This window comes from Lepus europaeus, chromosome 1 (assembly GCF_033115175.1).
Source record: "Lepus europaeus isolate LE1 chromosome 1, mLepTim1.pri, whole genome shotgun sequence".
NCBI classification, from domain to species: domain Eukaryota; kingdom Metazoa; phylum Chordata; class Mammalia; order Lagomorpha; family Leporidae; genus Lepus; species Lepus europaeus.
The window spans coordinates 48,586,383-48,599,059 of record NC_084827.1 but is presented as its reverse complement, the minus strand read 5'-3'; the positions used below and the strand labels follow the sequence as shown (position 1 = coordinate 48,599,059).

Sequence of the window (12,677 nt, the reverse complement as noted above, 5' to 3'; positions counted from 1 at the left end):
CAGCCCAAAGAAAGTAGAACTTTGAACCCAGACCTCTGAGAGCTCATTTTAGGGATCCAATGGTTTCTGGCCTTTCCCACTTCTGTCCTGCATTTGTAAGAGTATTTTGAAACTCGGCATGTGGTTGATTTGCCAAATGGGTAGAGAGGGTTAGGATATTCTAGTCTAATCTGGTTAGCGTAGTTGCTAGGAGACTTCTTAGAGAGCTTTAGGGTTTTACAGCCAGGTAGCACTTAGGAGACCACCTCATCCCACTCTGCTGGGGAGAAGAGACCAGGGATCTGAGCCATTCGCTACAGAGCCCTAAGTCACGAGTAGCAGGTGGAGGGGACTTAAATCTTGTCCCTGCCTCTGCCCCAGGGTCCCTGTGGGCCTTCACATTTGATGACCGGTTGACCTTCTTGCTGGTTACCTGCTCCAAGCTTCATAGTCCTTGTCACGGAAGGTGGAGCAGTGACTGTTTTTAGCCCTTCTAAAGCTGCAGCCTTCGCCTTACTCCCGTTCAAAGTCTCTCTGCATAAGCAAAGCTGGATTTTGAACAGAGCCTGGAATCTGACTGCTAGCTGTTGGAGAGAATGCCAGGTAGGCAGATGGCTTTTACTTTGCAGAGGACCTCAGCTGGTGTGTGGCTGGTGTGGTGTCCCTAGCAGGGGTCTCCCAGCGCATTGCACGGTTGATTGTACACTGCACGGACTTGCGGTGTGTGCTTTGGAGCTGCTGTGCAGGTTATGTAAAACTATGGTCGTGAGCCTTCAGTCTCCTGCTCACCGAACTCCTGGCAGAGGGGTTCAGGTTGGGCCTGTTTGTCCTGTTCCTGAATTGCAGTGTGGAAGCACGCAGGTGAGGTGCCTGAGGACATGCACCTCCTGCGGAATGAATTTCTATCTTCAGGGGTCTGAAGCAGGCCCCAGGGTGCCACAGCACACAAAGCAGAGCATCGTGGGCCCTTCATAAAGCACATGATCTTGTCTCACTGAGATTTTGTATTTTCTTGAAGGAAAAGAACAGATGTGGTAAATGGTTATTTTTTTTTCCCCCAGTCAAAATGAGATTGAAAAATTAGTTGCTGTGCCTAAAGCAAAATAAGTTAAGATGCAAACAAGGACTAGAAAAGAAGAGTAGCTGTGTGGCCCGGTGCTAAAACCTGTGTGCTGTGGTTTGTTTCCAGGCTGTGTGTGATCTTACGGCTTTTGCAGATTTCTGTTAACAACAGATATTTTTAAAAATCTCCAATAACTAGTTTCTTTTTAAAATTTTAAGTAGCTAATTCTATTTTTCTGGGTTTTATTTTCCCTAGATAATAAAACATTTATTCATTTATTGACTCTTTATGGTATGGTGGGAAGTGCATGAAGTTTGTATTCCTTAAATAAAAGGTTTCTGAGGGGAAAAAAAAGTAGAAAAAACACAGAATCACAGAGGGTTTAAAAAAAAACACACTCCAGTAAATAGTTTTTTTTTTTTTTTTTTAAACCTTAAGTAACTAATTCTATTCTTCTGGGTTTTTTTTTCCTACATAATAAAATGTTTATTCACTTATTGAATCTTGTTATGATTTTTAAATTGTTAAACAATTTTTAATTTTTAACAGATTCAGTATGGTTTGTAGGTTCGAGTTTAAGAATATGAAGATATTCCCTTCTACTGAGTATCTGCTATGTAATAGGAACTGTTCTAGATGTGGGGTTTTAGCCACGAGCAAGATTGAAAACTCCTTGGGGGAGGGCGAAAGTGGCGCCGGCACACCGGGTTCTAGTCCCGGTCGGGGCACCGATCCTGTCCCGGTTGCCCCTCTTCCAGGCCAGCTCTCTGCTGTGGCCAGGGAGTGCAGTGGAGGATGGCCCAAGTCCTTGGGCCCTGCACCCCATGGGAGACCAGGATAAGCACCTGGCTCCTGCCATCGGATCAGCGCGGTGCGCCGGCCGCAGCGCGCTACCGCGGCGGCCATTGGAGGGTGAACCAACGGCAAAAGGAAGACCTTTCTCTCTGTCTCTCTCTCACTATCCACTCTGCCTGTCAAAAAAAAAAAAAAAGAAACCCGCCCTGTGGCAAGTTGGGGTTTTTCTTTTGGATTCTGGAGAGCATTTGGCCATCCCTTTCTCTTAATTTGCTTTCGCTGTGTTACAATGTTCCAGGTACACGGCCACTGCATGTGCAGGCATAACACCAAGGGCCTCAACTGTGAACTGTGCATGGATTTCTACCATGACCTGCCGTGGAGACCTGCCGAAGGCCGAAACAGCAATGCTTGCAAAAGTAAGTCTCCATCAAAGGGGTGTTTGAAACCGTCAGGGTTCCAGTCTCCACTTTCTGATGGGAGGTGCTGGGCTAGTGGGCTCTCCTTGCAGAGGGAAGAAAAGCTACTACCTGTTCCCCAGCTCCGGGCCCATGTACTTGGGAGACGAACGATATCCATTCAGTTAAATTAGGCTCTGTGTGTTTGGTACGACCCAGCGACTCTGGCAGCCATCGTGGAAGACTGAGATGTCGTCTCTGACGTTAGACCTGTTTTTAAAGCAATAAGGCCAAGAGAGAGAAAGAAAGAAAAATAAGACATCGTAGATGACTAAGGTCTCGGAAATACAGGGTAGTTTTGGCTTTGTTTCTGTGCCGGCCCCGCTGTGACCTCTGGCACATCTCCAACCAGCCAGCTGTCAGAGATAGGACCTCGACCCCCACTGTCCTTGTCATCCCACTTCCAGTGATCCTGATAACCTTCCTACCCCGGAGGAAGCCCCCTGTCTCTGCCCTTTCTGAGATGGGCTCTGCTAGAAACTCAGGGAGTGAGAGCTGGGGTGGTCCAGGCTTTGCCAGTACATAGACGCAGCTGTCCCTGGAAGAATACCAAAGGTTTTTTGGGGTAAAGAAAAGAGAGGGAGGGAGGTGGGAAGGGGTTCAGACAAGGAGCACAAGCTACGAGGATGTTCTTATTGCTGCTGTAGAGCCCATGCTGAGAAATGATTCTGGGGTTAATTCAGTGTATTGGGAATGGTACCGTGCAGGATACCAGAGATAACATCAGTGTGGAAGACATACCCACCTCCCACCCCCTGCAGGTGTCGTCCTGTGGGGCAGACAGCCAAGGTGGGAGGGTTACATGAGAGTAGGATGGTTCGATCTGGCCTGGACTCTCAGGATCCTGCTGAATGGACTGGAGGAGGAAATACTGCACCCGAGGAGGCTGGCTTGGTGGCCGTTCACTACACCCAGTTGTCACTGCAGAGCCTGGCCTGGTGCGGCAGCAGGAGCAGGGGGCCGGGGGGTCCTTCACACCACGTCCCCCCACACAAGGAACCCAGACGGGCTCTCCTAGGAACCTGTCACCAGGAAGTCCTCTGGAGTGAGGGCCTTCTGTCCAGCCCCACCCCGAGGCCGCCTCCACTGGGTGGCAGATCCCAAGGGGCTTTCTCCAAGGACATCTCCGCTGTCTGCCGGAGAGGGCAGATCACTGAGTTCATTTCACACAGTTCACGTTTGGAAAGTGTCCATCCGGATTGAGGGTTGAAACCAGTGTCATTAAGTGGGCGTGTCCGTTTTCACCATGAATGCCTTCTTGTTGATCATTGCTCTACCTGAACTTGGCCTCTAGGTTGCTAACTGAGCTTCTTTCCTACCAACCCCACCCTCCCTCAATAAATCCAGCTAAAGGGGGGCCTTCCCTTTGACACTGATCTTGTCACGCAGAGTGTAACTGCAATGAGCATTCCGGCTCGTGCCACTTTGACATGGCGGTGTACCTGGCCACCGGCAACGTCAGCGGGGGCGTGTGCGATGACTGTCAGCACAACACCATGGGCCGCAACTGTGAGCAGTGCAAACCCTTTTACTACCAGCACCCGGAGAGGGACATCCGGGATCCCAACGTCTGTGAGCGTAAGTTGGCAGGTGTCGCCATCGTCAGGGGATCTTGGGCATTGAGCAGTCGGCGGTTAACATCCTATGGCAGAGCTCCAAGGATAAGCAGCAGCAGCCCCAGGCTTGTTGGTTTATCTGCTGCCTAAGACGTTCTGAGTGGCGCGTACGTGGTAGCCGAGCTTGCTTTGGTCTGCTTTTGTGAGATTTGGAAGGTACAAGGGAACATGGAGTTAGGCGGAGACCCGTCGCTTTTCCTGGGCCATTGATCCTGGTGCTTTCCATTCTTCCTAGGATGCACCTGTGATCCCGCCGGTTCTCAGAATGAAGGCATCTGTGACAGTTACACCGATTTCTCAGCCGGTCTCATTGCTGGTCAGTGTCGGTGTAAACTGTACGTGGAAGGGGAGCATTGTGATGTCTGCAAGGAAGGCTTCTATGACTTGAGTGCTGAGGACCCATTCGGTTGTAAATGTGAGTCCGTTTGCTGAAAAGCTTGGGGCGTTGGCGGTATGCGATTCCTATTGTACTTTGTGATTCTAAAGCCAGACTGTGACTTGGTTTGTGTTTCTCTGCTTCCTTTTTGCCTCTGATAAAAGCTTGTGCTTGTAATCCCCTGGGAACCATTCCCGGCGGGAATCCTTGTGATTCGGCGACTGGGTACTGCTACTGTAAGCGCCTGGTGACAGGACAGCGCTGTGACCAGTGTCTGGTAGGTGACACCTCATTTACATGGGATGGCTACTTGGTGAATGTGACATGGTTTAGTAGAGAAGGCTTTTCCCCATTGTGAGTTCTGACGTTACTCACGTGGGTTAATGCTGACAGACACAAGTAGGAAGTTATTAATGTGACAGACACAAGTAGTGGGGATTATTGGTGAATAATTTGCGAGAATGTTTCGCATCACTGTTAGAAAGCCACAGGGAAATACCATTTGTAGAGAATTAGCAGAAGTTTTTAAAAATGGGACTGCTTATGATTAATGAGGACATCATCCAGTAGTTGTTCGCCACCCAGAGAAATGTGAATCAGTTTGACTTCGAAAGCGTTTTGGAGATGTCTCAGTAGCCTGTAGAAATGTGCGTGCCTTTGACCTGGGAATCCCCATTTCTGGGAGTCTGTCCACATGAAGTAATCAGAAAACTGGACAAAGAAGTAGTCACCAGAAATTTGTTGCATCTTATGTTAATCATAGTGGAAGACTTGGAAGCCACTCTGGGAAAATAGCTGAGTGAATTCGGAGGCTTCTATGCGTTGTGATATTTGGTTGCCGTTGAAAGTGACAATAACTTGAGGAAATGCTTATGCTGTTAAAAAAAAAAAAAGCGTGAACAGTATCTTAATTATGTAAGAAAATTTCATCAAGAGGAGCGATGTGTGGAAGGAAATAAAGAGTTTATAGTGATGAGTCAGAGTTGAGTAATTATGCAGAAAGTTAAAAAATTACTCTGCATCTTTTATAATGTTCTTGTATTGTTTCTTTTTTCCTTAAAGATTTATTTAGTTATTGAAAGTCAGAGTTAGAGAGGGAGACAGAGAGGTCTTCCATCTGCTGGTTCACTCCCCAGTTGGCCACAGTGGCAGGAGCTGCGCCAATCCAAAGCCAGGAGCCAGGAGCTTCTTCCAGGTCTCCCACATGGGTGCAGGGGCCCAAGGACTTGGGCCATCTTCCACTGCTTTCCCAGGCCATAGCAGAGAGCTGGATTGGAAGAGGAGCAGCCAGGACTAGAACTGGCACCCATATGGGATGGCGGCGCTTCAGGCATCAGCCTTACCTGTTGCGCTACAGCGCCAGCCCCTCTTGTATTGGTTTTATAGTGCAGAGGATCTACTGTCTGCAAGTTACATGTATGACCCCAGAATGTGCGTGCGCGCATGCGACTCATGCTCCCAGAGAAACTCGGGTGAAGACAATGAGTCTCTACTGCATGCTGTGATGTTAATTGGTGGGGGAAGGCTATTTGCAGGGCAGACACCAGCCTGTGATCCAGAGTTGTCGCGTGATGCCTGGTGGCACTCCGACTCCAGTGACCCACAGCCTGGGTGTAACTCAGAAGGCTGTGCCCTGGAGTTGGCTGTCTGCCTAGCAGGGGGAAGAAGCGGCTGGTGGAACAAGCAGAGCATGCCGGCACTTGCTGCTGTCGAGCCGCTTGTCTAATTGCAGGAACCCACCTTGACAGGCTTCATCTTTTGTTCTGTAGCCAGAGCACTGGGGCTTGAGCAATGATCTGGATGGATGTCGACCTTGCGACTGTGACCTTGGGGGAGCCTTAAATAACAGGTGAGTGGAGCCTCACTTCCTGTCTTGCGGTCGGTCCTGGAGGAGCATCATGGCTTCTCGCAGTGATAGGACCTGCGGTTGTCTCTTAAGGAGACATGTGTTCATCCTTGGTTCCAATGCCTTGGTAACCTCTTCAACCTGTGCTCTTGTTGCTTTCAAAGATCTTCACATTTTAGTAGTTAGCTTTGAAACTTCCTGGTATGGTTGTGTTTCTTGGTCCTTAATTGTGTTCATTGTTTTTGTATTTTTACTTTGCTGTGTTTTTTATTTTTAATCATGGGACTCATGTATGCTTGTAGTTGAAAACAAATTCAAACTGTTCAGATGGCTATAAAGTGTTCTTTCTCCTCTGAAGTACCAATGTTAACAGCTTGTGGTATCGTTCTAGCAGTTAATGGTAGCGTTCAATTCAACGTGCCTGTGAAAAATGAACATTTCTTTTATTTCTTTTTCAATAACATGTTAGGTGTACAAAGACAAAAACAACTCACGATTTTCCACTTACCTTTACTGATACCTTATAGAAAATCAAGGTAATTGAGAAGTTGATGCGTTTTCTGAGACTTGCTTTTTTTGGTATCAGCAAATATTCGTTCCCCCACCTCTCGATTTTTGGTGTTTTACAGCGTGATAGTACCATGATTTACTTGATTATTCCCTTCATTTTTGCTTTTTTAAAATAAAGACTTTTTAAAGAATTATTTCTTTATTTGAAAGAGTGACAGAGAAAGAGAAAGCTCTTCCATTTGCTGGTTCACAGTACACATGGCAGTAGCCAGGACAGGGCCAGGCTTAAGCCAGGAGCCACGAACTCTGGGTCCCCCACATGGGTGACAAGGACCCAAGCACCTGGGCCATCTTCCACTGCCTTCCTAAGTGCACTAACAGGGAGCTGGATTGGAAGTGGAGCAGCTGGTACTCGAACCAGCACTCTGACGTGTAATTGCCACCACAGGCGGTGACTTAAAAACCCACTGTGCCACCACATCAGCTGCTTTTAAAAAAATGTGACACTGGGTGTCCTTGTAGATACCTTGATGGATGTCTATATCTCAGTGGACTGGGTTACCAGTGATGGCACTAAGTCCAAGTACTTGCATGTGTTTTGATTGTTCCCAGACTGATTGTGCCACCTTATTTTCCCACCAGCTAGACAAGCACCTTTTAGCCCATCTTCAGCTGCAGTTGTAATTGTCAAACATTTTGGTGTTTTTTTGGTTGTTGTTATTTCTTTTTTGCTAGTCTAACAGATGGATGATGGACTCTTATTTTGATTTGTACAAAGAATCATTTTTTTTTTTTCTTTTCTGTTGGTGGGGGGGAGGAAGAACTTCCAAGGCCATTAATGAAAATTACATATAATCGTGTTTAGTTACCTTAATATACCGTGGTTCCTTGACTGGATGAAGCATGAAGCTCCCCTGAAAACCATCCCAGCACGCATTTTGGCGTATTTGTATTACTGGACATTTGGGGATTTGTGGGAGTGTAATTAGCCACCTCCGAGGGAACGAGGCTTTTGGTCCGCGTTCCTGGCTCGGCGTCAGGACATCTGGTAGAGAGAGTGTCAGTGGCTGCCCAGAGAACAGGCAGATGTTTCCTCGTGGCCCCGGATCTTTCCTGAGAGAGCACACCGCATCCACGGGGCCAGCACACGGGATTCTGCGCCAGCAGCGTCGTGGGCTGCCCCCCGGGAATGGGATTCCAGGCAGAAGAACACGTTCTGCTTGGCCCCTTTATCTGGATTTGGTCCATTCCGGAGCAGGCAGCAGAGCCGGGACAGCGTGTAGCCTCGGACATTCCAGGGTGAATTTCTGTTCTTAGAAAATCACCAGCAGGGAGGAAGCAAGAATGAATCCATAAAGGCAGGGAAGAAAGACCAACAGCCGTCTGCTTGACTGGGCTGTGTGACTCCCAGAGTGCTTGCTGCTTCTCTGAGCATCTGATGGCTCCGTTTAAAGCTGTCATCACTCCCCAAGCCCTTGATTAGATGCAGTGGCCAATGTGACTTTCCACGTTATGTCATAAACTCAGGAATGTCCTGTGTTCCTTTACCCGAAGTGGTTCTGGCTCTTGCACGCCCTTCCTCCACTGCCGTTTCACTTCCTGTCTTCTTTCTCCCACGCACAGCCCCTCTGCTTGCCCTCCGATCTTGTCTGCAAAAATGTCTAAAGTCTACAGTGAGTTCATCAAGAAGGTCGGTGACACAAAGATTCTTAGAAAAGATGTTGGAGCAGGTCATCATGTGGCCTTGTAGCGTGCTGGACAAGACGCTCAGCCTCTGGGGAGATGCTCTGTCCAGGAAGCAGGGGACAACACTGGAAAGAAGGCTCTGTGTCTTGGGCCTCTGCCGTGTTTCATGCCAATCCTTTGCCAAGGTGTTTTCTCCCAGGAGGACTTTCCTGTGTGGTCCCTCAGGCAGGCTCTCCTGAAGCACTGATTCCACTGAGACTGTGTAACAGGTGCTAGCACTCGGGAAATGCGGGCTGCACGGTGGATGGGTTACATCGCTCAGAATTATCTAACCTGATAGGATCCTTTTGCTTTGTTTTGTGTACATAAAAATATTAAGGAGGTGTTGATTGAGTAAAATAATTTGAGAAACAAAAGATTCTTAAGTTGTAAAAACGAAATGCAAGGGAACTTCAAAAAGTTCATGAAAAGATGAAATTACAAGGTGGATTTTGGTGCAAAAAAATTTGGAACCCATACATAATCTTATTTTTAAAGATATTTATTTATTTGAAAGTCAGAGTTACACACACACACACACACAGAGAAAGAGAGAGAGAGAGAGAGAGAGGGATCTTCCATCGCTGGTTCACTCCCCAACTGGCTGCAACAGCCGGAGCTGCGTGGATCTGAAGCCAGAAGCCTGGAGCTTCCTCTGGGTCATCCCACATAGGTGCAGGGGCCCAAGGACCTGGGCCATCTTCTACTGCCTTCCCAGGCCATAGCAGAGAGCTGGATCAGAAATGGAGCAGCCGGGACTTGAACCGGCACCCATATAGGATACCAGAACTGCAGGCAGCAGCTTTCCCCACTACACCACAGCACTGGCCCATCATAATTTTTCATAATTTGCACTTTCCATGAACTTTTGGAAGACATGTTGTATCCATGAATTTCAAAAATTTTTGCATCAAAGTGAACCTATTTTTTTTAATGTATTTATTTGAAACACAACGGGAGAAAAACAGGGAGATCTCTTATCTACTGATTCACTGATCAAATCCCCTCAATGGCCAAAGCTGGGTCAGGCCAAAGGCAGGAGTTGAGAGCTCAAGCCAGCTCTTGCACAAGGGTGGCAGGAACCCAAGTACTTGAGCATCATTGCTGCCTCCCAAGGTGTGTATTAGCGGAAAGCTGGGATTGGGAGTGGAGCTGAGACTCCAACCCAGGCGCTTCCAAATGGGATGCAGGCGGCCCAGGCAGCATATGAACCGCTGCATGAAATGTGCACCCTGAACTTATCTTTTAATTTTTGTTTTTCTGCAGACATGTTGAAGTATACTCATCTGTACTCCTTAGGAGAGACAATCTCTAACTGTGATCCCAAACCCTCCCTAGTTACCTTGGCCAGGTATAGAATTAAGTGCAAAACACCTTTGCAGCAGAATTTTAGGATTTTAATATGTTTGATTTGAGCCTAATGAATTTTTGGTAGAAAAGCTTGGTGAGCCTTGGCTATTAGGTTGACATCTAATCTGAGCTTTGGGATATTTAAAAAGATCTAACTATGTAAGTACTATGTACTCAAGTGAATGAAGTTTTCCCAGATTCCCTATTATAATGAGTAAATCAGAATTCATGGCAGTGGTTGCTAAGTAAATACTACTTGTGTGTGTTTACAAACATTGAAAAATAGGAATACTTTTCCAGGATCCTTCAAAACCTATTTTATTCTTTTATTCGTTGGGATTTTCATTCTTGGCCTGACATCGACCACTTTGGTTTCTTTTTTAAGATTTTATTTATTTATTTGACAGGTAGAATTACAGACAGTGAGAAAGAGAGACAGAGAGAAAGGTCTTCCTTCCGTTGGTTCACTCCCCGAATGGCCGCAATGGCCGGAGCTATCCTGATCTGAAGCCAGGAGCCAGGTGCTTCTTCCTGGTCTCCCATGAGGGTGCAGGGGCCCAAGCACTTGGGCCATCCTCCACTGCACTCCTGGTACACAGCAGAGGGCTAGACTGGAAGAGGAGTAACCAGGACTAGAACCCAGCGCCCATATGGGATGTAGGCACCGCAGGCGGAGGATTAACCTAGTGTACCATGGCACTGGCCCCGACCACTTTGTTGAAGGGGTCTGTATCCTAGATGGAAGTTCCCAGCTCTCCCTGGGCGTTTCAGCCACACATGACTTCTGCATCTCTTTTAGCACTGATGTCATTCTTGTTTGTATGTAAGCAGACTCTCTGGATGGGGACTGTGCCTTATTTGTGCATCTCCCTGGCACCCAGCACAGGGAGCCTTGTGGGTGCTTCCTAAATACAGGACTAGAATGTCTTGTCCTTTGAAGCTATGTGAGCTGAAGCACAGAGCTTTTCATCAGGGTACTGAGTGACTATGGCATATCCAGCCCGATGGTAGAAGACACCTGCAACCCATTTGAAAGTGGCCTGGGGTAGGATGGGGGTGATGATCCTGTGGAAGATACGGGTGGTGCTGGGTGCTAATTGGACCGACTCTTCTATGTAATCAGTTGCAGAGAAGGTGTCAGCGTTGGGCGGAGTGGTTGGTTTATTCTGAACGGTGCTTTTGATCCTTTGATTTTTTTTTTCAGCCTTGTTCTTTTGTAATAGAGAGAGGGTTAAAACTGTTTTCTCTGCTTATCACTATTCTGATGAAACTGAATTTTTCTTCCAAAAGAATTTTTAAGTGTGGCTAATTTCCATATTGTTTATGAGAAATCCCTGTTATTAAGATCTGTACCCACTGAGAAAATAGAGGGCCAGTATTGGGTTTCTTATTACTGCCGTAACATAAATGTACTATGTTACAGTTCTGAAAGGCACGGTCCCTCTGGGCTGAAATCAAGACATAAGTAGGGCTGTGTCATTCCCTCATAGCTCTATGGGGAGAATTTGTTTCCTGCTCATTTGGATTGTTGACAGAATTTCAGTTCCCTGTAGTTGTAGGCTGAGGTCCCTACTTTCTTGCTGGCTGTCAATGAAGGGCCATTCCCAGCCCCTGGAAGCTGCCCGTTTCCCTGGCTGATGGCCCTTTCCTCCATCTTCAAAGCCAGCATGATGGGTCAATTAAATCCCTTTTGCCTTGTAGTAACATATCCACTGGTTCCAGGAATGAGTGCGTGGGCATCTGTGGGGGTCATTATTCTGCCTACCTTGGGGCCTTGTTAGTTTATCTTAGGTCATTATCCAACCTTACTGATCTAATTAGTGGGGTCTGTGTCTCCTTCACAGGGAATTTGTGGAGGGCAGATACAAAGGTATACAATGCACTGTTTCTATTAGATGTGATTTTTTTTTTTTAAACTTGAACATAGGAAAGAATAATTACATGCCAAAAATCATTTGTAACCTTGGGAGACAGGTTTGAGCTTGGTTTTTGAAAACTGAGCAAGACTCGCAGGTGCATCAGGTAAGTTGGAGAGGGCTTGGGGGGCGGGGAGGTCAATGCACATAGAAGGGAAGGGGTGAGGCAGGATCGAAGTCTGAGCTGCTCTCGACTGCCCCTGCTTCCATCACTCTCGCTGTCTCTCTGCCTGTCAAAATCCTCTCCAAGCTGCGGGGCCCTCTCTCTGCTCAATCAGACGAACGATGTCTTCTGCTAGATTCATAGTGCTTTGCTCAGAGCTGTGTAGCTTCTTAATTGCATTTTGACTGTGACATTGGCTCGTGGCTTTGTTTTTCATCTCTCCAGTTAGATTGTAAATTCTGGAAATTAAGGATATTCCCCCTCCCATTTTTTCCCCTTCATATCATTTAGTCAGAAACAATAAACTTAACCAAAAAAGTAAGGATTGACTAAGGAACTAGACAATGGACTAAAATAGGAAGTTATTGACACCAGGGAGTTATAGCTTCCAGGGCCAATATTTGCTCAGTAAATATTTGTGGAAGAGGATGAGGAGTGTAGCTCGTTGAAAGCAAAGGGCAGGCGCTCAGCCCTCTGCCTCTCTGCTGAGCCGCCCGCCTGGCCTGGCCAGGTGTACTCTCTCTACTCAACCATGTAAACTCCCCCCCCCCCCCCAGTCCAAGCGACTGGGCACTCTCTCTTAGTTCCTGTCTGGAGAGGTGCCCATCCCTTCTTACAGATGTCCCTTCCCTAGTAAACTTTGCCACTTCTACTTTCCACTACTCTGTCTCACACCTGAATTCTTTCTTGCGCGAAGACAAGAACCCCGCAATTTCTCCTGTAACATTTTTGGCGACCACGAAGGGATTTTGAGAAGACATCGGAGACTAAAAGCTGTCAAACTCCAAATGGTCACCAGACAAGGCTTTCAGCTCATTCCACTGGATGACCTGAGCAGCCCTCTGGACCAAGCAGGACAGTCTTTCCAAGGCCACTGTTG

General features: G+C 47.2%; 1 protein-coding gene across 1 annotated transcript in view; it reads left to right on the top strand.

The window, feature by feature from the left end:
* LAMB1 (laminin subunit beta 1) overlaps positions 1-12,677 on the top strand; it is a 72,743-nt gene that overhangs the window by 19,312 nt on the left and 40,754 nt on the right. Inside the window, exons 9-13 of the mRNA XM_062176551.1 lie at positions 2,136-2,256; positions 3,685-3,873; positions 4,147-4,326; positions 4,452-4,564; positions 6,057-6,136. Coding sequence (XP_062032535.1) covers positions 2,136-2,256; positions 3,685-3,873; positions 4,147-4,326; positions 4,452-4,564; positions 6,057-6,136 — 683 coding nt within the window. The remainder of the gene's footprint in view (positions 1-2,135; positions 2,257-3,684; positions 3,874-4,146; positions 4,327-4,451; positions 4,565-6,056; positions 6,137-12,677) is intronic.